Raw genomic sequence first — 25,047 nt, 5'->3', positions numbered from 1 at the left:
GCTTGATCTTTAGTAGCAATAACCCACCACTTGACCTTCATACACCACTCTTTGTGGACTATTCATGGTAATAGTCTATACAATTAAGCAGTCTAAAACAAACAGCCGATAAAACGTGAGCTACATGTATGCATAAAATTATATAATGTTACAAACGTACACCATTCATTTTCTTTCATAGTTCTATTAGGCTTAACTACATCAAACTGTTTTCAAAGTGTAACATTTCTCTTGCTAACCATTAACAATTGCTCATGCGATTAAAAATATAGTTTAAATACAGAAGTCTTCAGGAATTAGCAAGGAGGACATGTTTCTTCTCGAACCTGAAATCCGTAAGACGACACAAAAGAAAATTCAAGAACGGCATTCAAAATGGAAGCTAAACAACCTTTAAAACAAGTGTTTAAAGTTTTCACCCACTGTGTAAATATCAACATTCACGGAATGTTAGACGCCTGTTTTAAAGTTTAAACTTATAGCCCTTCTAAAACGCATTTCAAATAAATGAAACACCAATTAGGAATCAATCTGTAGTTTATAATGGGTATGAGGAAGGATGTATCTTTTATATCCGTAATACTTTAGCTTTCCAATATCTCATGTTTTAAAACTGTTGCCTATCCTCCTGCGGCTCAGTATTAATTCTGCACGCTTACGTTGTTAGAATTCGTTTCGATAACCGTTATGAACAAAAATAGTTCCTTGTGTAGCTTTGCGCTTAACAACAACTAAAACAAACCTTAATAATATCTTTATTTATCACTTTATTCTCTTTGTTTTTTTAGATATAAAAATCCAGCACAAAAATATCATTTGTAATCAGTAACAAGCGACTTAAAAGGATATTTACAACTATAAAAAACACGAAAATTGGGTTTATAAATAATACATACAACATACATACACAAGCTGTGTTACGATTATGTCGTGAGCTCGCTTTTCTCACCACAAAAATGAAATCCTTGCAGAACGTCCAGTGGAAAAAAGAAAGAATTCTTGACTTGTTGAAAACAATTCACAACCAAATAAAAAGATTTAGTACGTTGTTTAAAGTTCAAAATGTGGGTGAATAAATCTTTCAAATATAATAAAGCTGGCATATTACTGTGGCTAAGCCTGATTACAGTTACTTAAAGCAGCAGAAAGTTTGAATGTGTAGAATGTTCGAGTCAGTTCTTCCTGTTCGAAGACATGGTGGTTGTGTCAGCCAGGATTAATGTTGAACGTGTCATCATCAATTATAAAGGAAAGCAGGTTATGCGAGAGATCTCTAAAACCCTCTACAAATCACTGTGGGATTTGAAGCTGTAAGCTGAAGAATACCAAGTGACTGGAAACACTTTATCAATGAATAAAGTCACTCTATAAATCCTTACAAAATCTGACCACAAAACCAGGAAAAAATGAAACACCTTTTACACGTGGTTTGAACAGAGAACGATAACACTATTGCAGTAGACTGTTTTTGATTTAGGTTTTATAATGAGAGTCTTAATGTGGCTTAACATTCAGAATTTTCTTCAAGTTTTAGAACGGTTTAAGTAAGTATAAGTGTGAGTTAGGCTAAAATGGGTGATTATTGATTCAGTGAAATCGGTGAATTTCGCAAAGAATGTAAACCTGTTAACCAGTGAAAAAGCGAGTTTATGTGAGACAGTTATTAAATCCAGTTTTGTGAATATTGAGTTTTTGCTAAAGGAAATACTACGGATAGGAGAAAGTACTATAGATAGAAGGAAAAATTAGTAAGCGATTATTTAGCATATTTTGTAAGTTAGGCCTATCTCTTATTGGCTTTTAGGTTAGTAAATGAAGTTTCCAGAATATGTAGTACAGGAAATAAAATGTTTTCGTCATCATTAGGTGGACTAAACTTCGTGTTCTTCTTTTACATCAAAAATAATTCAAACGAATGTGCATAAGAACGAAAATGCAGCATTGTTATCAGGAGATGGATTGCTTTTGGTAAAAATAAAATCAAGGCCTAACTTGAAGATGACATGCGATCAATGTGAAGTCTAAATTATTCTTAAAACCATGAAACAGTTAAAAGAAAATACAGAAGAAAGAGACTGAAAATTGAAGGAAGGTCAAGAAGACAGAGACAAGAAGTTTAATCGAAGATAAGACCGAGAAAGTTACAAAAAATGCACAGAAGCATCATAACGATAAAACTGAATAATTACAACAAAAAATCAACAGAGTGAAAAGAAAGTAAGCAATGACATCAACAAAGTGAAAACTTAAGGGCAAAATTACATCCAAGAAATAAATGACAAAGAACAAAAGACTATCATTGAATTATTGAAACATTAACATCAGCACCAGAATAAAACACTTAGTAACTGAACTGTAAAATGAAACAACCAAACAAACCACATCTTTTTTGTATTCACTCAAACATTTCAACCTCATACATACAGCAGTAGTGGTGACAGCTGTGACACGTACATATCTTGCTAAGTTACGCCAGTGGTGACAGCTGTGACACATATGTCTTGCTAGGTTACATCAGTTCTTCATAAAGTTACATAATGTTTAAGGTCAATTCAACGATATCACCCAATACAAAAAAGCCACAGACAATGATGGAAATGTATCATGAAAGGTATACCAAGTGTACGATTTAAATTATTTCTATTGTGGCTAAGCTATTCATGATGCCACACATTTAAAAGCACCAGTTTTGACAATGCAAAGCAACCTCCCAACAAACAGTTGTTAAACTACTAAACATTGATGGTTACCTTATCACGCAGATTTTCAGCATCTGATCAGTAAAACGTATCTAAAGCTAAACCTAGAAGACGAAAACCCTTACCTGAAATAGCAGCTGATGTTGAAAGAATTTCCCCATTTATCTTATCCAGATACCATACATAAAATGGTGGATTCATTAGTACATTACTAATCCATACATGGTGTAGTGGGTGAAGATACGTGAATTAGGTTTAAGCAATGTAGGTGTAGACTGAGGAAGCTGGCAAGCTGGTGATTGAATATGGATCAGATAAAGTTGCAGATGAACAAGTAAAAGGATGATTATACAAGATAGTGTAGAAACATCGGCTCTCTCTAATGGAAATTCATAATGCAAGGAATAATTAGACAACTAGTCACTAGATCTAAAGTTGTTCCTAATAAATCCTGGTTCAAGTGTTTTGCTTCATGGTGGAACAATAATTACTGCAATTATTGTTACTGGAAGATCAAACTATGTTGTTGTAATTATCACGTAGTAAACAAGAACTTCCTGGTCATAAACTGTGAAACTTTGAAGCAAGTCTAACCTCACATATATGTTTCTTGTATGCACTCTTCCTCGAAATCAGTTACTCGCATATCCCATGGTACAGAAAAGTTTTCTGCAGTGAAAGTGACCGTCAGCATTCTTCTTACTGGAACTTTATTATTCCTTGCTGTTCACAATAGTCCATCTTTGTTTTTCACTTCTGAAGATAATTTCCTATCTTTCTTTAACAGATTAGATCTACCAACTGCACGTACAGAACCTGTTTGTTTGTTTGTTTTTAATTTCGCGCTTAGCTACTCGAGGGCTATCTGCGCTAGCTGTCCCTAATATAGCAGTGTAAGACTAGATGGAAGGCAGCTAGTCATCATCACCCACCGCCAGCTCTCGGGCTACTCTTTTACAAGCGAATAGTGGGATTGACCTTCACATTATAACGCCCCCACGACTGAAAGGGCGAGCATGTTTGGTTCGACCGGGATTCGAACCCGCGACTCTCGGATTACAAGTCGAACACCTAAACACACATGGCCATGCTGGGCCTCAAATAACGGATAACAGGTCCAGAATTTCAAGATGAGGATATTCCTTATACGTAATGACATTGAAAAAAAAAAGGAATATGGATCAACTTGAGATACCACTTACAACGATTCTTACAGCAAATCGTACCCAAGCTCTTGTAATCAAAGGTCCAGGTACGTAAGAGTCATTCTAAAAACCGTCCAGGTATCCCAGGTAATACAGTTTGGAAAAGTCTGAAAATACTCATCTAGAAAGGCAAAACAATTCATACGTACAGAATTTATTTCTATGACATAACGCTTCAAACATAGCATACCGCAAGCAAATTAAGAAGTCAAGTCGTCAGATGTGGACTTCTGTACATTCATATTGTTAAAACTGGTACTGTAAAACTGTCGTACTCGTACATTACATGGCTTTTTGAAACAATGCAGGAAGGAGTGTTGGAAGCTACATCGCAGATCTATTGTCAAGATGCGTGTTCATCAGCTAGAGCATGAACTGTAATGATGCTTTGAGGCTTCAAAATAACGTTACTCTAACGTACTCAACTTCTGTAGGACTTTTACTAAGAAATAAAACGCTGTAATTTGTATTATTTGATTTAGCAAATAATCTACTGAAGCATCACTAGATATCTAGATGCCTCAAATAATTATTTTAATTGTTTGTTTTGAATTTCGCGCAAAGCTACTCGAGGGCTATCTGAGCTAGCCGTCCCTAATTTAGCAGTGTAAGACTAGAGGGAAGGCAGCTAGTCATCACCATCCACCGCCAACTCTTGGGCTACTCTACTTATTTTAATAAACAGGAAGTAATGAAAAATATGAAAATATATGTATGAAGCAATGGTGTTTATAGAGCAATGACAAACCCCCGAACATACGAAGAAAGCTGTCACCGTATGATCAAATGATATGTAGTGTACGAATAACTGACAGGCCCGGCATGGCCAAGCGTGTTAAGGCGTGCGACTCGTAATCTGAGGGTCGCGGGTTTGCATCCCCGTCGCGCCAAACATGCTCGCCATTTCAGTCGTGGGGGCGTTATAATGTTACAGTCAATCCCACTATTCGTTGGTAAAAGAGTAGCCCAAGAGCTGGCGGTGGGTGGTGATGACTAGCTGCCTTCCCTCTAGTCTTACACTGTTAAATTAGGGACGGCTAGCACAGATAGCGCTCGAGTAGCTTTGTGCGAAATTCCAAAACAAACAAACAAACAAACAATAACGGACACTATAAAGGACAACAAAAGAGTTATTTAAGACAGAGATTCATAGAAAGCCATTGATAAACTTTCGCTATATGTTTAGATTGGAAGAAATAGACGCTATCAAGGTTAAAATGTGGTATGAATCTTGGATGAAGAACCAGGAAGAAGCTTGGTTAGTGGACCGACGGTACAGTATGGGGTATTGTTTTCAATGAATGATTAACTAACAAACATAAAAATTCGTAAACAGGAAATAAGCTTTGACCATTTGAAAGCACATTCTAACGAGCTTAGGAATTCATAAACAGGAAGCGAGTTGACACTTTGTACTATGAATAGACCGACAAGTCATCTCTCCACTAGTATAAATGGTTCTCGAATAGACACCAGAACACACAAAATCTTCAAAAATCTAGCAAGCACTCCGAACTGATCATTCAAAAGGAAGGAGAGATGATGTCTCTTACCGTTAATAGAAAAACCATTTCTCGTCCAAGTCTTTGTAAGTATTATAATGTCATTCTTTCTAAAACATTAGTCACTATGTTAATAGAGTTAAAATGATTGCCTATGATAAACATGAATAATGATAAATTATATATATATATGTGTGTGTGTGTGTTTAAATATTAATTGTTTGATGACTTAAATAAAAGTGTTATTGGAAGTCTTTGTCTCGAGTCTTTTTGTTTTAAATGTAAAGCCTCGAGTTAGTACCTGTATGCTCCATTTGGTCATTCCATCCTCACTTCAAATAAATATTTCATGGAACAGCAGCTATTATTAGTCGAAACACCAATGGCTAAGCCGAAACAATCCATTCTGCCTACCTAATCATCAGCCCACGACCATATTGCACCACCAAGCAACAGAAAGCGTTACAACGATATACAGCAGTGTTTCAACTGGTGTTAATCGATACTTTTAAACTACATTACAAGTTACATACAAGCTTATCTATATGAATTACTCACTGCTGCATAGAAGATATAATATGTTTGAGTGATTGGGAATGTAGAGACCAATAAGAAATATGTGGTAATTTGTTCTCAAAACCCAACATCGAAGTAGTTTTTCATCAGAACAAAATAAAAGTCAAATGCCAGGATTCTTCTTATCATAATTGATTTTGTTAACAAACGATATGAACAGGATGATATATACTCCATTGTATGTGATATTAAAATAATAAGCAAAACGCTAAGACTGCGACATTTCTCGTGCCAAACATCCTTCAGAACATAGAGCATATAGATTCTAACTCCACACATAGAGCATATAGATTCTAACTCCACACGTAGAGTATATAGATTCTAACTCCACACGTAGAGTATATAGATTCTATCTCCACACACAGATCATACAGATTCTAACTCCACACATAGAGCATATAGATTCTAACTCCACACACAGAGCATATAGATTTTAACTCAAGACAGAAAGCATATAGATTCTAACTCCACACATAGAGTACATAGATTCTAGCTCCACACATAGAGTACATAGATTCTAGATCCACATATAGAGTATATAGATTGTAACTCCACACACAGAACATACAGATTCTAACTCCACACACAGAGTATTTAGATTTTAACTCCAGACACAGAGCATATAGATTCTGACTGAACTCATAGAGCATATGGATCCTAACTCCACACATAGAGCATATATATTCTAACTCCACACATAGAGCATATAAATTCTAACTTCACACACATCATATAGATTCTAACTCCACACACAGAGCATATAAATTCTATCTCCACACATAGAGCATACAAATTTTAACTACACATATAGAGCATAAAGGTTGTAACTCCACACATAGAGCATATTGATCCTAACTCCACACATAGTGCATACAGATTCTAACTCCACACATAGAGTATATGGTTCTTAACTCAAGACAGAGAGCATATAGATTCTAACTCCACACGTAGAAAACATAGATTCTAACCCCACACACAGAGTATATAGATTCTAACTCCACACATAGAGCATACAGACTCTAACTCCACATATAGAGCCTATAAATTTTAACTCCAGACACAGTGTATATAGGTTCTAACGCCACACATAGAGTACATAGATTTTAATTCAAGATAGAGAGCATATAGATTCTAACTCCCCACATAAAACATACAGATTCTAACTTCACACATAGAGCATAGAGATTCTAACTCCAGACACAGAGCCTATAGATTTTCACTAAACATACAGAACATATAGATTCTAGCTTCTTACATAGAGCATACTGGTTAAGCTTCGTCACCATCTTGCGGTTTGACTTAATCCAAGATTATTAATAAAGAAGAGTTTAGGAGATAGAAAATAATTTAAAAAACAGTGTTCAACTGGTGAACTACCTTACTCACAGTTACAAACACAGTGTTCAACTGGTGAACTACCTTACTTATTTACAGTTACAAACACAGTGTTCAACTGGTGAACTACCTTACTTACAGTTACAAACACAGTGTTCAACTGGTGAACTACCTTACTTATTTACAGTTACAAAAACATTGTTCAACTGGTGAACTACCTTACTCACAGTTACAAACACAGTGTTCAACTCTTCAACTACCTAACTCACAGTTACAAACACAGTGTTCAACTGGTGAACTACCTTACTTATTTACAGTTACAAACACAGTGTTCAACTGGTGAACTACCTTACTTATTTACAGTTACAAACACAGTGTTCAACTGGTGAACTACCTTACTCACAGTTACAAACACAGTGTTCAACTCTTGAACTACCTTACTTATTTACAGTTACAAAAACAGTGATACTGATAAGAGAGCCGGCACTCGATTACCAACGCATAAAGCGAAGAGGACAATAGGCTAGTTGTGTTCTTCCCACCACAGGTATCGAAACTCGGTTTGTTGCGTTTTAAGTTCGCAGACATATACTAGGAGAGTGGGGGTGATGATAGAGTTACTAGAAGTTTTTAAAGAGTGTCATAGTCATAGATATAATATAATTAACCAAGCAAAACACGTAGTGAAAATAAAGACGTTTTATAGGCATATTATATAGTACACTACTAAGGACTATGTCTTTCACTCTCTAAGCTTTCGTGACCTACATTGAAAATAATATATTACAGCCGACTGATTAAATTTAACCGTATCACATTTTTGGTTTAGTAACTAATTATGAGATTGATTTAATGTCCCCAATAAACGCCAGCTTATGTAACCTCAAAAAGTAATTTCGCTTCAGTTTGCTCGGAAGCGTTAGGATGATTTTTTCCAGATACAGTGGAGTCAGGCCTGGTCTCGGGCGCCCACTTGTCCACAGTCTACAAGTATTCAACATGCGCCAACCAGTCGAGAGCCAGCCAGTCACTCTCTCTACCTTATCACGTGGTGAGTAACATTACAGTTAATATACCAAAAGAAGCAATAATCTGTTCATTAAATGAACTTAATAATATATATTATATTTTTAAAAACGGTAACAACGATTTACAGATTAGCAAGTTTATCAAAGAACCTCTTACAAATACTGCTATATAACGTCACTAATAGTACTGTATATTTAGTTTCTTTATCTTATCTTACTAATAGTACTGTCTATTTAGTTTCTTTATCTTATTTTACTAATAGTACTGTATATTTAGTTTCTTTATCTTATCTTACTAATATTACTGTAACAATGACCGTTGTCAGTCTATAAATAATACTACCTGGTGAATACTGTGTCTTAGTAACAAGAACCATTGTCAGTCTATAAATAATACTACCTGGTGAATACTGTGTCTTAGTAACAAGAACCATTGTTAGTCTATAAATAATACTACCTGGTGAATACTGTGTCCTAGTAACAAGAACCATTGTTAGTCTATAAATAATACTACATGGTGAATACTGTGTCTTAGTAACAAGAACCATTGTTAGTCTATAAACAATACTATCTGGTGAATAGCGTATCTAAGTAAGAATGACCTTTGTTAATCTAAAAACAATACTATCTGGTGAATACCGTGTCTTAGTTACAATGACCGTTGTTAGTCTATAAACCATACTATCTCTTGGATTCCTTATTGTAGCAACAATTACCATTTAGTCCACTACGTTTAGAGTTTAGAAAGGATGAAATATTTCGGTTGAGACTTTCTTAAAGTTAAATTTTAGGGCGCTGATATCTTTTTTTAGAGTTTGCGGGCATGCTCTTCCTAGATATTTCTTATTCAATGAAACGAAGCAGAGCTGCTTGGTGCATTTTCTAATCAATGTGATATTGTATTTAACTTGTATACAGCCGATGAACCCACTATAATGTTTTTGAGAAGTTCTAGTTCGACTAATTCGTGATTTTTTTTCTTCTGAAACGCGATAGGTGAGAATAGGCCCAGATGTGCGAGTCTCACTCTCGATGGTAGTCTTAGATAAATATAATTATATAGTCCTGGATGTAGCAACAAAATACGGAACTGCATGCCTCTCTGTCTAAATTATACGTATAAAACACGAACTGTCATTCTAACGAAAAGACCTTATAAAACCGGCAATAGGCTTAACAATAATAGGAACTGTCACGTCCTATTCATATCTTTTGTTTTTTGAATTTCGCGCAAAGCTACAATAGGGCTATCTGCGCTAACATATGACCTTCTGTTGTAACAGAATGTCAAAACAGTAGTGAAAAGAAACCAGAATTGAGAAAGGCAAAGGTTTTAAGGAATCAAATTAAAGTAATTAATCAACTATAAATTATCGATTCCTAGACAGGTTTAACTATAACTATACATTTAAAATTCAAAACGTTATAAGGACTGCCACTGAAAAATATTACAAAGTATCGGACAACCTGTAGCGCTAAGGTCTGTTAGAGGAGGCTGCAAAGATATCCATAAATCAAAGTTAATACTACTTATCAGTGAAAAATACAACAATGTAGAGTAATAAAGGTTAGCACTAAGGCTTTTTACCGAATGATAGTACAACGTATAGGAAGAAACATTAGCGCTAAAGCCTTATGAGCACTTTTTACAACATGAAATTTATCAAAACTTTGTTAGAGAATTTAAAGTTTTGAGGGAATTCGTTTGTAATATATTATTTAAATTTGAAACGTCTTAATAATTATTACCATGTCCTAACTTCCATTTGATCAACAGCAAATTTATAGACTTACAACGCTAAAATTGCTCTGCGGATCAGAATTAAGTTTAGACTTATAACGTAAAACCATGGGTTCAATTCCACGAAGTGTCCAGATAACCCATTGTGCTGCTTTAAACTAAAAAACAAAACACAATACCATTGTACGAACATAAATATCGTTTTTCATAAATGCAGTTTGATATTTTAGGTCTAACTTCACGAATCGTGTTTACCAAGCGGAGCATTAGAGGTTGTACTGTCAGTAAAACTCATTACACACACAAAAAAAAGTTTGATTTAAGGGCTCAAAACCGTACTCGACTTGTGCTAATAAACAGAAAAATAAGATAAATTTCAACTTAGAGTTTGCAAAGTTTAATAATTCAGTCTTAAAAATTAATATATTTTTCAGGTTATCATTTTCTGCAGCTTGTTACGATTGGAAGTTAATTAGTATTTCATTCAAAGACCACAGCTGGTGAGCACAGTCAAAAATACTTTATCATTGAACAATCTATACAGTTGTTATGAAGTCTCGAAGCTTTCGACTTTCAAGTGTTGTATCCAGGTTATTCAAGTACAGTAAAAGTTAAAGAAGCTTTAAGAAAGTCAGAACAAAACGAACAACTTTGTATGTGTTTGATAGCAATGCTATTTTGATATTACTTTTGATATAAAATAGCCACGATGATAGGACTGCCGCTGGTACTCACAAATAACGCAAGTTTTAGATACAATTACCAAAGTGACTGACAAAAAATATTGCTGGTGATGCCCATGTAAGCCTAGTATAAAGTACTATATCTGATTTTTATGATTAAGATTCACGATTATTTGATAAATTCTAACTTTAATATTTTAATGCCAACAGAGCACAAGTGTTATCTGGACTCAGCAGATAGCCTCATGTGGTTTTGCTATAAGAAAACACACAGTCTAATCTTATTACCATTGGTGTGCACCTTTTGGGAAAATCGAGCAACAACTACCGCTTTGGACCATTAGTTCTGTTTATTTAACCTATTCGATTATCAGTTATCATTGATAATAATTGTTTGTTTTAGTATTAGACTACAAAATAGGTTTTTTTTTGCACTCTATCCGTAGTGTTCTTATTTACATAGCGCAGTCTCCATCCCCGCCAAGGAAGACTAAAAACATTCTCGGAGGGTCACCCAGACACGATGAAGTCTAAGGCGGGTCGTTGAAGCTGAATTCAGTATCCCGTTTTGTCCTCATGTCCCTATTAACAAACTAGTGGGACGCATATCCTCAGATACCACTGTTGGTTTCCAACAGTTTTTTTTTTTTTACTCGAGCAATTGGGGTAATAGAGGACGCTGAGACCTCTTTGAATCCCTCACAAGGTCGAAGGTATTCTTTGTTAATTTGGCAGTATATTAACTTCTTTAAAATTTTAGGTTATATACTTGTGTTAAATTATCATAAGACAGATGCCAGAAGTATACATTACTTTCCAACTATTTTAGTACTTTGCAATAATCAACGTTGCCAGTTTTTATTGAACTTATATGTGACATCATCTGAAGATGGCTCTAAGAAGTTTAACCTACAGAAAACGAAATATGCAGGGAGCTTTTCAAGAGGTTATTTAAATAGTACGAAGTATCTTTTTTTTTTTTTGTAAATTGAGATTTGTTTGAAAAGTATATTATACGTTTCAAAGCTACCATTCGATATGCCAAAACCGTAACATCGCTGGTTGTGGCTCTGATGTTCCCTGGTTCGTGTCCGGTTATCTTCTTCACAGGCACTGACAGAAGCTTGTGGCAGGAGATGTTGAATAGTTGCCTTTTCTCTCTAGTCAGAATTAGGAACTGCTGGCTCCTATAATCATCGCGGGTTCGAATCCCTGTCACACCAAACATGCTCGCCCTTTCATCTGGGGGCGTTATAATGTAACTGTCGATCCAAATATTCGTTGTTAAAAGAGTAGCCCAAGAGTTGGCGGTGGGTGGTAATGACTAGCTGCCTTCCCTCTAGTCTTATACTACTAAATTAGGTACGGCTAGCGTAGATAGCTCTCGTGTTGCTTTGCGCGAAATTCAAACAAACCAAACCTATAGTCCTCAGCTTTGCGTAAAGTTCAACAAACAAACAATCCATTCGATAAAATAATTCGAAATATCTCAGAACAGTTAGGAAATGCAAAATATGAACTACTTTAAAGTAAAATCGAATAAACTTTTCATCATAATAGCTGAAGATTAAGAAACAGAAAACGTTCATGATGCTAGGATTTTACAAAGAAGTGGCCACAAAGAAAGAGAAAAAAAAAACTGCTTTTCTGTTACGAGTCAGAGGGTCGCGACGTTCGCACATCATTTTTACTACGAGGGAAACGTCAATCCATCTTGTTTCTGTAAGAAAATGAATATCTGATTCTAAGAACTTTTCCAAACGTAGCAAAAACTTTCTGGAAGCAAGAAAGCTTTAATATATCAAGAAGTCAGTGTATTCAACCAAATCTTTCCATCAAAGAAGAAACTTTTCTAAGATTTAAGAAAAAAAATCATTGACGTTAGCTATTTCATTGAAATCAATCCATGACACCAGTGGACAAACAGAGAAAAGTGGCAGAAAGGAAGGAGTTATAAATCTAACAAGTTCGTTTAAAACTTTTTTCTTCTTCCCGCTAGGTTTCTAAGAAGTAAAGTAAAAATATAAGCGACAAAAGGTTCTAAAATAGCAATAAACTATGGCACTTTTTAAAGTTTCAAACTAATAGTTGATTAATGGTAAAAAACAACGTTATCGAACAATACTTGACATTTACGTTAGGCCTAACAGAATAACGGGAACAACAACCTCAATTAAAAACATTCTAAACAGTGAATGTCTTCTAGTGTGGTTGAGATTCTGACTCCCTTTGTTAAGACAGAAATTGTCTTCAGTGGAATTACTAATGAATCTGAAACAAGACTGACGTAATATTTTTCTCTATGTTATTAAACCACCGACAGTAATTAGAATTTATATTTACACCAGGCCTAACACTTTAGTGGGGCCCAGCATGGCCAAGTGTGTTAAGGCGTTCGACTCGTAATCCGAGGGTCGCGGGTTCGAATCCCGGTCACACCAAACATGCTCGCCCTATCAGCCGTGAGGGCATTATAATGTTACGGTCAATCCCACTATTCGTTGGTAAAAGAGTAGCCCAAGAGTTGGCGGTGGGTGGTGATGACTAACTGCCTTCCCTATAGTCTTACACTGCTAAATTAGGGACGGCTAGCGCAGAAAGCCCTCGAGTAGCTTTGCGCGAAATTCAAAACAAACAAACAAACACATAAGCGGGGCAAAAATAGTATTAATTACTAGGTATAAAAAGTTTAAAAAACGTAAACGAGTGAATATATTTTATTGTGGCTAGAAATATATATACAGTGTTGCCCTGATAAAACTTTCGTGATAGAATTAACAATGCAAAAAAGCGTATATATATATATATATGTCCTTGACCTCGAAAGCAACCAGTGTAATTTGAAAGTATGTATAAAGATATTAGTGCATTACAATCACCAGATGGTAAGACCTTAAGAAAGAGTAATTGTGACTGTAGTTTGCCAAGTCTATAAAAATTAAAAAAACACAATCTCCATTTCATGTTTATAACACTTTTTTGCAATATTTATTTTTTACCTTTCATTTTATTGCTTTATTTAATATTTTACTTGCATAATCGTGTTAAAATGTTGTTGATATTGGGGACAGGGAATGGGTTACTCTTATATCAAAGTAAAAATGTTTTATTTGTTCCTTTCAACAATTCGTACATTACCGAGTAAATATAATTATGCGTTTATCGTGAACACCATTTTTGTTATACATAGTTGTTTCTCTGTTTGTTTGTTTGTTTGTTTTGAATTTTCGCACAAAGCTACTCGAGGGCTATCTGTGCTAGCCGTCCCTAATTTTGCAGTGTAAGACTAGAGGGAAGGCAGCTAGTCATCACCACCCACCGCCAACTCTTGGGCTACTCTTTTACCAACGAAAAGTGGGACTGACAGTCACATAATAACGCCCCCACGGCTGGGAGGGCGAGCATGTTTAGCGCGACTCGGATGCGAACTCGCGACCCTCAGATTACAAGCGCATGCCTTAACGCGCTCGGCCATGCCGGGCCTGTTTCTCTCTTCTATACGCAGTTGAATTTTGACGATAGAGTGCGTACAACAAATGACACTTTTAAAACTAGGACTAACGGTTTACATACCTATAGATCGTCCTAACTTCATAAGGTAAATCCTAATTCTGTAGCACAAGTGACAGCGAGTAAAGGTTAGACCTGACAGCATGTATATTACAATCCATTACGACACATTCTACCATACTCTCTCAGAACTTTGTATTTCAGTTTTATTTTTACCCAGTGAAAAATCATTGGAAGTAGGGACAAGTTATTACATCACGTCTTTATCTTCTAGATATTAACATTTACATCTTCTATTAACTCATAACTTTCCGGAAAGAGGGCCGAAGGGCGCCTGTAAAGGTCATATCCTTTAAACATTCGCATCACTATATAATTGTATGTTGTCTGTCAGCCAGCCAGTGAACGCTAAAATGAAACTACATAAGGGATACTTAAAGTAACAATTTGTATTGTCTTGATGTTGGTAGTGTGGAGAGCAAACATTAACCCGAACCTTGAACTTTTTGAAACGCCCACCCCTTATCTATATTTGGAAAAACCTAAATGCTTCTAATTCCACAAAACGACATCACAGCAGAAACAAAAAAAATGCATGGAATTAAAACGAGGGTCATCATTAATTGAGATACCTTTCGCGATCCCATAATTACAAAACATCGTACTCAGTGGTCACTGCCATGGCCAGGAAAAGCGTTTATGAGGAGGGGGTGAGGACTAGTAAGCGATGCCTTAAAAATTTCTACTTTGTACTAATTTACACGATTTACAAAATAATGCAGAGATCGCTGTTACTCACTATAACAAGCCTTCGAGTTGTCACTTTGAAATTTAGGCGAGGGCTAAAGTCCAGAACTTCCAGACCGTTAGCTAAGACTAATATACCCTTAAAAATCGATGTTTACAGAGAGTGACTCATGTCCAATCAGTTTTTTCGACTGCGTGCGAGGTGTATCTGTGAGAAATGATATTTGATTTTGGCGACCAAATGTATTATGTTCAGGCTAGACTTATATTTATGTGTTTGTTTCGGACATTCGCATAAAAGTCCGAACAAATTCTAGGCATCCCTAATCCCAAACTGAAAGACAGAAAGTAAAGCGGCTGAATAGTGGAAACTTATTTCAGTTCTTGAATTTTCTTCAATACTGACCTGAAAAATTGAGATTTATCCGTTGTTCTTATAATTCACGCATGGCCACAAAGTACGTAGTAAAAGATTTTTAGAACAAGACTCGAACCACGAACTACCACACCCACCGTCCGACACGTTTACCACTAGGCCATCAACGACCCTTTTCGCTATAATAATACATCCTCTATTCGATGAATATCACTCTGAGCCAAGAATAGGATTCTCCAGTACGACAGCTTTAGTGTTGGTTTACTGTATTTCGCACAACGTTATGCAGGGGCTATCTATCCAAATTGTCCCTCATTTAGAAGTGATAGACTAGAAGAAAGACAACTAGTCAACACTACCCACCGCCAACGTTTTACCAACGAAAATTTGGAGTTACAGTCACATTATAACGCTCCTACGGCTGAACAATTAGGGTGAGCATGTTGGGTGATGATATCCGTCACATTATAATCTCTCCATAGCTGAAAGGATGAGCATATTACGTGATAGGATCCGTCACATTAGAACGCTCCCCACGGGCGAAAGGGTGACCATGTTTGGTGTTGGGATCTGAAAGGGTAACCATGGTAAGATAGAATTCCAAGTCCATCTCCTCAGTTACCATAACTACCAGGATTTAGAGGTAGTAATTTAAAGTTTCTTATCTAACAATTTTATTTACCATAAAAAAATAATTTATAAGAAGAGGAGAAAAAAAAGGATAAGATGGTTTTATAGCGTTTGTTTACCAGGCTTTTAAAATAAAAGTATGTAATTTACTGAGTATAGCCCCATTTACTGCACTGCTTGTTGAAGACCCTCAAGTAATAACTTCTCTGCTCCTAAAACACACCCGTTAGGCTTGACTGGTCTAAGTGTTTTTGAATTTGTAGCATCACCAAGATATCAGCCTGCTTGCTTGGAAATACATTATCCTGGGCACAGGGATACTCAAGACATCACGTGACTACTAGCTACAGGAAGTGAAAATAGATAAATAAGTGTCAGTTTCTCAAATGCGGCCAGTAAATTAGGACACATTTACTGGAGAGTTTTACAGAAGACACGAGCTCTTCGACACTCTCAAAGATACTTTATTATCAGCTACAGGGGCTTTTATCTTCACTTTTATTCAGAAAACACTTTTGAGCTGGGCGAACTCTTCTTACAGTCGAAATAATCTTTATAAAGAACAAAACCACCATATATAAGATAAACAGTTTCTAGGTAAAAGGCATAAATTTATAATAATTGAAGGTCTTTAGTGTATCACAAATGATTATAAAACTGGTCCGCGTAAAAACTGAGTTTTGAGAAACCTAAAAACATTCGACAGGTGGACTTCACTTATTCAGAAGTAAAGAAAGAGTGGTCCTAAACGTTAGTAAATGTCAAAGACTTCTCATAATGATTTTAAATAATAATGAGTGTAAAATTCACTTATTAGTTTAATAAACAATGGTCGGGAGTAGCCTAATAGTTAGGGTGACCGGATTATGGAACGCATCTTGCTGCCGGGGGTAATGTATATATATGAGTTAGTGGTGGGTACTGTTTAGTGTATATTATGATATGTATGTAACCCAGTAAGGACGTTCAGAAATGCAGTGTTAAATACTATCGTCCTCCCAGCCGTGGGGGCGGAATAATGTTACGGTCAATCCCACTATTCGTTGGTAAAAGAGTAGCCCAAGAGTTGGCGGTGGGTGGTGATGACTAGCTGCCTTCCCTCTAGTCTTACACTGCTAAATTAGGGACGGCTAGCACAGATAGTCCTCGAGTAGCTTTGTGCGAAATTCCAAAACAAACAAACAAACAAAAGTTAAATACTATTTTTTAAAAAACACATTAGGTGCGAGAAAAAAATGCGGCTAAAAAGAGATTAAGTTTTCAACTTGCCCCCCGCTAGTAAAGCGGTAAGTCTCCGAATTTACAACGCTAAAATCAGGGGATCGATTCCCCTCGGTGAGCTCAGCAGATAGCCCGATGTGGCTTTGCTATAAGAAAACACACACACACAGTTTTCAACTTACAGGGGACGAAATCCGAATGGCCGGCCACACTGGTAGCTAGCTGCATTTACAGCATTAACAAAATATATTCATTTATTAGTTAGCTGGACGGCGTGTTGTGTTTTACCAGTCATCTTGCCCCAAGTTGAAGAAAAATCTATTTCACTAATGAATGGATATTTCTTGTAATTGTTTTTATCAATGACATGAACATAGGTGCCAGTTTGGTTGTCAATTTTGATTTCTTTCTCCTAAGTCGTAAGCTGAATCCTTTGTTTACAACGCCTTTATTTCGTGTTGAAGCTGTTTTGATTAGATATCAATACACACCAATAAACTACAGCAAGTAAGAAAGTGACGCTTGATAGTAATTAACATTACCTTTAGAATCGCAAACAAAGTTTGACTGTGTGGGTATTTGGGTATTGATGTTGTTAAATACCCAGGAGGGTCAGGTACATTTGACCTCTTCCTCCCTCCCGAACGATTATATACCTGGCTTTCTCTCTCTCATCGTTCCAAGTTTGACTGTGTGGGTATTTGGGTATTGATGTTGTTAAATACCCAGGAGGGTCAGGTACATTTGACCTCTTCCTCCCTCCAGAACGATTATAGCGTCTGTCTTTAGAGTTTTTTTTTTAAAGCTTTGGGCCAGAGTAAAAGTATAACATCATACTCAGGTCCATTTCAGGGCTCAGTCCATGCATAGACGAACAAGAAGTTTTTTTTTCTTCATTTAATTTTTTTCCATATATATATATTTTTTTTTGTATTTTCATATATATATATTTTTTTGTATTTTTCTCCTTTTTCTCGATTGAGAGAATGCTACTACTACTTGTAGTAACACAAACAGAAAAGAAAGTAGTAATAATTATTATTATTCAATACTTGAATAATAATGCAAAAAATAAAAAATAATAATAATGATTAAAAAAGAAAATAATAATTATAAAAATAGAAAGAAACAAGGACTAAGTGTCTAGTGCGTAGTGGCCAGCTTGTGTTACATTTCTTATATATATGTTAAAAGGGGAGAGGTATTTAGGACCATTTACATCATGTACGTGATATCTGTCGAGATTATACATTAAGTCATTTTTATGCCAATTCTTATTGAAATATTTTAGAGAATTATGCAAGAGTCTTTCAGCTATTGTATCTATGTTTGCATACTTGTGCATGAATGTGGTTGAGGTGCTACGTGGTACTTCTGTACATGTGTGGGTGCTATGTTAATCCAGGCAGGTGATGCATATTCTATTGTTGGTCTAATGTACGTTTTGTAGATTTTAAGTATGTTGTCTGGTGATGTTCCTTGGATTTTACCTGAAAGACTTCTTGCATAGTTTGCTCTTTTCCAGATTCGTATCAGTACATTTTTAATATGTGGTAGCCACGTTAATTTTGAGTCATAGGTTAGACCTAGAAATTTAGCAGAAGTAGCAGTCAGTAAAAGTGATCCATTCATATAGAGTTTTGGTGGATCTTTTTTCAGCTTATTCAGTCTGCTGAATACTATGACTTGGGTTTTTGGAATATTAATTTTGATTCTGTATTTCTGGCAGTATTCTTCGATGTTATTTAGGACTGGTTGTAGGTTCGTTGCTGCTATTGACAGAGTGGGGGCACTTTTCCAGACTGCTACATCGTCAGCGTACTGTGATGCATAACCTAAATTTAGGTCCGACAGAGGCATATTACTCACGTACATGATAAATAATATAGGGCTAACAACCCCTCCCTGCGGGACTCCTGCTTCGGGTGAAAAGGACCCTGAGTGGGCCCCATTTACATTTACTTTACACATTCTGTTATCCAGGAAGTTGGACAGCCAGCGAATAGTTTCCTGGGGTAATGCCATTTCAAGCAATCTATGTCGTAATCCGTTATGCCACACTGTGTCAAATGCTTTCTCAATGCCGAGAAAGCACGCTACAGTGCATTCTTTTTTGTTGAAGCTGTCGGTAATTGATTCTGTAAGTCGAATCAGGTGGTCTGTAGTTTGGCGGTTTTTTCGAAATCCGTTTTGAATTTCTGGTAATTTTGAATTTTCTTCTAAGTAAACTGACAGACGATTACTAATTATCCTCTCTAATACTTTGCCAATACAACTGGTTAAGCTAATCGGGCGGTAGTTGTTTGGTTTATTCGCTGGCTTTCCTTCTTTCTGGAACATTAATATTATTGCTTCCTTCCAAGAAACGGGGATATATCCAGCTAATAGTGAGAGATTAAATAACGCTGTTAGATGTTCATATAATCTCTGAGTGCTTTGTTTTAGGAGGATAGCTTGTGGCGGGCATCTACTGCTCGCCTAGTACAGTGTTAGATGTAAATCTATTGAATATATTGTATAATAGCAACTGTAATCTTATTATTATTGGCGACCTAAACAGTAAACATATAGCATTCAACTGTCGTTGTTCAAACGCAAATGGCAATTTACTTTTTCAATTTTTGGACGAATCAAACATGACTTTATTAAACGATGCAACACCGACACATATCTCGTACGCACACGGCACCAGTGAAATACTGGACCTATGCCTGTGTTCGTCAAATATGAGTCGCAAATTCGTAAATTTTCATGTTGGTCACGATATAGATAGTGACCACCTCCCAGTTTGGTGTATCTTCAATCTCACCCCCCACTTAAATAAAATCATAGTGAGAGACCAACTGAACTACAAAAAAGCTAATTGGCCAGTTTTCCAAACCATATTAAATGAAACCTTACCTCCAGAAGTACTACATATTGCCGCGGACGCATCAGATATAGATGCATACTGTCATATCATCTCTGAGTGTCTAAAACAGGCAGCCAACAGTTCGATACCGAAACAAAAACACTTCACAACAACTCATTCATGGCAACCACATAAAGATATAATACACTTAATTAAAACAGACGTATACTCCGCAGACAGCACATTCAAAATCGCAACCCCACACTTAAACCTCAGATAAACACAATAAGGAATAAAATACGAAACTTAATCAGACAACAGAAACAAGAAAACTGGGACACCTTCTGTTCCGATCTAAATCACAAAACTGATCCTAAACAATTCTGGACACATTTGAAAAGATTTACAAACACAGGAACAACAAACACAGTATATCCACCACTGGAACTGGATGGAGAAACAGCATACACTAACACAGAAAAAGCAGAGATATTTAAAAAACACCTAGAAAACACGTTCAAAACACATCATGAACCAGACATGAACAGATACTTTTATAATACAGTCACAAACTATATTGATCAAAACAGAAGCATTTTTACACCTAAATTTCCAGTCAACATTATTACACACCAAGAAAAAACAAAAGACTGGAGCACTCATCAACTGGTAAAACATATCACTGTAACAGAAGTCGTAACTGCTATTAACAACACAAAAAACAAAGCCCCTGGAGAAGATGGTATTCGCAAACAAACTTTTACTTTACTGGTTTGATTTGAATTTCGCGCAAAGCTACACGAGGGCTATCTGCGTTAGCAGTCCCTAATTTAGCAGCGTAAGACTAGATGGAAGGCAGCTAGTCGTCACCACCTATCGCTAACTTTTGAGTTACTCTTTTACCAACGAATAGTGGGATTGATCGTCACATTATAACGCTCCTACGACTGAAAAGGCAAACATATTTGGTGTGACGAAGATTTGAACCCGCGACCTTCAGATTACAAGTCAAACTTCCTGACCACTTGCCCTTTACTTTACAGAACCAACCACTTTCATTAAAATACAAGAAAGTAGTTCTTCCTCTCTGAAACAGTGTTAATAATTTCCTTTTAGCAACACAATGGATACTAGATTAACAGTTTTTTATCATCACCCAAATGCACTCGGTATAATTGTATCAAGCATCAGTTAGGCTAATTGCTTAAATTAGTATCACGTGACGTTAAACACTCTTTATTAGGATAACTTAATAAAATTTATTAATTTTGTGCTTATTAGTTTGCAATGAATGATAACCGTCTACTCGTACGATAATTTTGAAAACTTGAGCTAGAAACTGATAATCTAATTTTCTTTGTCTAACCAACACTAATGTACCTGCACGTCCTTACACTCTACAGTTCTGCTGCTGTAAATCAGCCGTCTTTAATGTAAATTATAAAAAAACTAAACACAGTTCTTCGGCCCGGCATGGCCTAGCGCGTAAGGCGTGCGACTCGTAATCCGAGGGTCGCGGGTTCGCGCCCGCGTCGCGCTAAACATGCTCGCCCTCCCAGCCGTGGGGGTGTATAATGTGACGGTCAATCCCACTATTCGTTGGTAAAAGAGTAGCCCAAGAGTTGGCGGTGGGTGGTGATGACTAGCTGCCTTCCCTCTAGTCTTACACTGCTAAATTAGGGACGGCTAGCACAGATAGCCCTCGAGTAGCTTTGTGCGAAATTCCCAAACAAACCCAAACAAAACACAGTTCTTCTTTACTCTTACGTGAAACTGTAACAAAAATCTCAGACCAATAGCTCACGTGAGTTTTTAAGTTCTAAAATTTCACGCAAATGTACACGAGGACTATCTGCGTTAGCTGTCCCTAATTTAGTGGTCAAAGACGTAAACTTAATTAATCGTCACATTATAACGCTCCCATTGCTGAAAAGTTGAGCATATTTAGTGGAACAGGAATTCAAACTTGCGACCCTCAGATTACGATTCAAGTGGCATAACCACCTGGTCGACTTTTATAGTACACGTTTCACAGCAGATGGCAAAATTTATTTTGCAAGTATTTTCTGTGTTTATAACAATCTTCAATACACAGCTCTGCCTGTCAGTCAGTACACAAAAGTACTGAAATGAGAGACTCATATTGGGTTGTGAATACTGTGCAGAAAAACAAAAAAATACAACAGGATTTACTGCATTTTTTATTAAAAATAAATTACAACACTTTCAAAGAATAATATTACCCTAACTCAAAATACAATCACCTAATCAATATCTTGGTACAGTCAAGGTACAAATAAGATATTATTAGTTGTATGTTGACAATACCAGGATGTAGAAAACTAGCATTTTTTACCCTGTTAACATTTGAAATTAATTTACTTTTGACAACAGAAAGTAGAATTTTAAAGACCTGTAAAACAAGTTGTGACTGTTCTGAAAAACCTTTTACAAAAGCTTTTCAAAAATAAAACATTTTTCAACTTCACATCTTTGACCTCATCAACCAAGGAAAGTCCTGTTAAAATAAAATAATAAAGTGAAATTAGTTTTAATAGGGACGATTGGAAACTTAAAACAGAAGTACTTGATTTTCAACGGGAAAAATATTGAAAATATGTATCATTAAGAGGGAATGAAAAAATACACTTAATTTGAATGGTGTTATCTATATATAACACACTATAAAAACTTTGATTATTTATAATTTCCATATAAGTAACTATTCATTAATAAAAAATATTTTAAAGATTTGTATTCATATTTCAAGCATGTACAATGGTGACATAAAATATGACAATGTCTTAAATTTCTAGACTCAAACATTATAGTTTTGATACCAAACAATAAGTTCTGATTCGTAAGCCTCAGAAAAAGTAACTTTCATTAAATTTTGTCTTCATAAAGAGAAGTAGCAATGATCAAAATATATTCTTTAGTTATTAAAATCACCCAACAATTCCTTCAAACTATATTTATTATACTTATTTGTTTCAACATTTCATACAATGATACACAAGGGCTATTTATCTGCATTCAGCCATCCCTAATTTTGAATGAATAAGACAAGAAGAAAGACAGCTAGTCAACAGTACCCAATAAAAACTCATGAACTACACTTATCAGACTAACTTATGGAATTTGATTGTCACTTTTAAAACTTACAATTATATAACATGTTCTTTAAACAATAATTTTAATCTTCAGTCTTTGTATACAAATCAATGACTGATAATTAACATGAGTATTAAGTACCTTTTAACAAACATAAACTGAATATTAAGAAGCTAATAATCAATTTCAAATTGATATTTAAGCAACAGACAAGTTAAACTGAGTATAAATCGGTTTAAATCAAATATTACACAAATACAATCAACCTTAAGTAGAATATAAAGTAACTGATAATAAGTTTAAATCAAATATTAAACAAATAAAATGTACTATAACTAGAATATAAAGTAACTGATAATCAGTTTAAATCAAATATTAAACAAATACAATCAACTTTAAGTAGAATATAAAGTAACTGATAATTTAAATCAAGTATTTGACAAATGATAATCAACTAGAGACAAATTAAGAAACCTTAGATAACCTTACAATTAAAAATGTCTTTTTAATTTGATTCCTAAAACAACTATAACAGATGTCATTGAATAATTTGTTTTAGTAATTTCATTTGTTAACAACCTCCATTTCTTGGTAGAAGAAATAACAATTAATTTCCTTTTTGTGCCAGTGTTTCTATTATATATAAAAAAATATGTCCTAAGCACTTCACGCAATGAAGAACTTGTATCGAGATTACAAACGAGAAGAGGTCTGTATAATTTACATGTCAAAGACTGATTCTCAGAGCTGAATTGTTCTTTTGTTGTATATAAAATGTAAAACGTTTTACCTGAGGTTTCCTCTGGGCATATGGGTCAATGATGACATTAATGACAGATGGTTGATCAACACTTTCTAAAGACTCCTTGATAGCTAACTCAAGCTCTGGAATGGTGGTTACATAATACCCTTTTCCTCCAAACATTGCAGTAATTCTTTCATAGTGGGCAGCTGGAGACAGACTTGTGGGTGGGATACTAGAAATCACATGTAGCAACATAAGAATTACTGTGATCATGTAAACAGGACACATGTTGTATTCAGTTCCCTGTAAAAATTATTCAGCTTTTTATAAATGAGCCATACATATTCTCTTATATCTGTGGTAGGTAGTTTTGTTGTAAATTTATTCTATATAAGAGTTTTTTCTCAATTTGTAAAAAAAACCTCAAGTGATAGAAAAAAATATTATTTTTGGAACCTGTGTAGATGAATTATGGAAAATCTGTTATTAAAACCAAAATATTTTTTATGAAATTTAAATTCACAGGCCATTAAAGTCTGAACAATGTTCTAAAATGCTGATTGTGAACAGTCAAACACAGACTGTTCCATTTAAAATCGGTAGTTAATTATTGAAGTAAACTTGATATACATTCAAACATTTTTAAATCACAGAAACTAAATTTTTTTCTTGATCTTATTATGGAGTCATTTAGTGAATAGAGGATTTAAATTTCTTTGTATGCTCCTATATCAAACTAATGTACATTTGCAGAAGTTTCTAGCACAGTTTTATGTTTTAGGGTACATGTAGTTAATTCTTTTACAGTGTGTCTCTTGACATGATATGATGTATGAAACTTTGTAGAATGGATGGCAACTTCCTGTTGTGGAGACACAAATGTAGAAAATGATGTTTCGAAAGTCTTCTGCCTGAAGACAAAAGGAGGAAGACTTTCAAAATATTGTCCTCTACACTTGTGTCTCCACAACAGGCAGTTGCCGTCCATTCTACAAAGTTTCATCATGAATACTCTGCCTAAACAATCTATCAAAGAATGGTACGATGTATTTAATGTCATAGTTACCAACTATTCTGTTTATGC

The 25,047-nt window shown here is 35.4% G+C and overlaps 1 protein-coding gene and 1 long non-coding RNA gene across 5 annotated transcripts in view; one reads left to right on the top strand and one right to left on the bottom strand.

Annotated features, from left to right (window-relative positions):
• Window positions 1-5,379: 5,379 nt before the first annotated feature.
• LOC143235249 (uncharacterized) lies at window positions 5,380-13,173 on the top strand. Its single transcript, XR_013018987.1, has 3 exons — window positions 5,380-5,492; window positions 8,223-8,368; window positions 12,330-13,173. It is a non-coding gene; the product is annotated as an uncharacterized LOC143235249 (long non-coding RNA).
• A 9,119-nt stretch (window positions 13,174-22,292) lies between these two features.
• Window positions 22,293-25,047, bottom strand: part of Hacl (2-hydroxyacyl-CoA lyase) — a 36,100-nt gene continuing 33,345 nt past the window's right edge. For all 4 annotated transcript variants that reach the window (XM_076469811.1, XM_076469812.1, XM_076469813.1 and 1 more), the window contains 2 exons: window positions 24,009-24,195; window positions 22,293-22,622 (listed from right to left, as the gene is read on the bottom strand). In XM_076469811.1, coding sequence (XP_076325926.1) covers window positions 22,590-22,622; window positions 24,009-24,195 — 220 coding nt within the window. In that variant the 3' untranslated portion in view covers window positions 22,293-22,589. The remainder of the gene's footprint in view (window positions 22,623-24,008; window positions 24,196-25,047) is intronic.

The sequence above is a fragment of the Tachypleus tridentatus genome, chromosome 12 (assembly GCF_004210375.1).
Source record: "Tachypleus tridentatus isolate NWPU-2018 chromosome 12, ASM421037v1, whole genome shotgun sequence".
Taxonomy (NCBI): domain Eukaryota; kingdom Metazoa; phylum Arthropoda; class Merostomata; order Xiphosura; family Limulidae; genus Tachypleus; species Tachypleus tridentatus.
The sequence above is the reverse complement of the archived record's forward strand: the minus strand, read 5'-3'. Positions and strand labels throughout refer to the sequence as shown.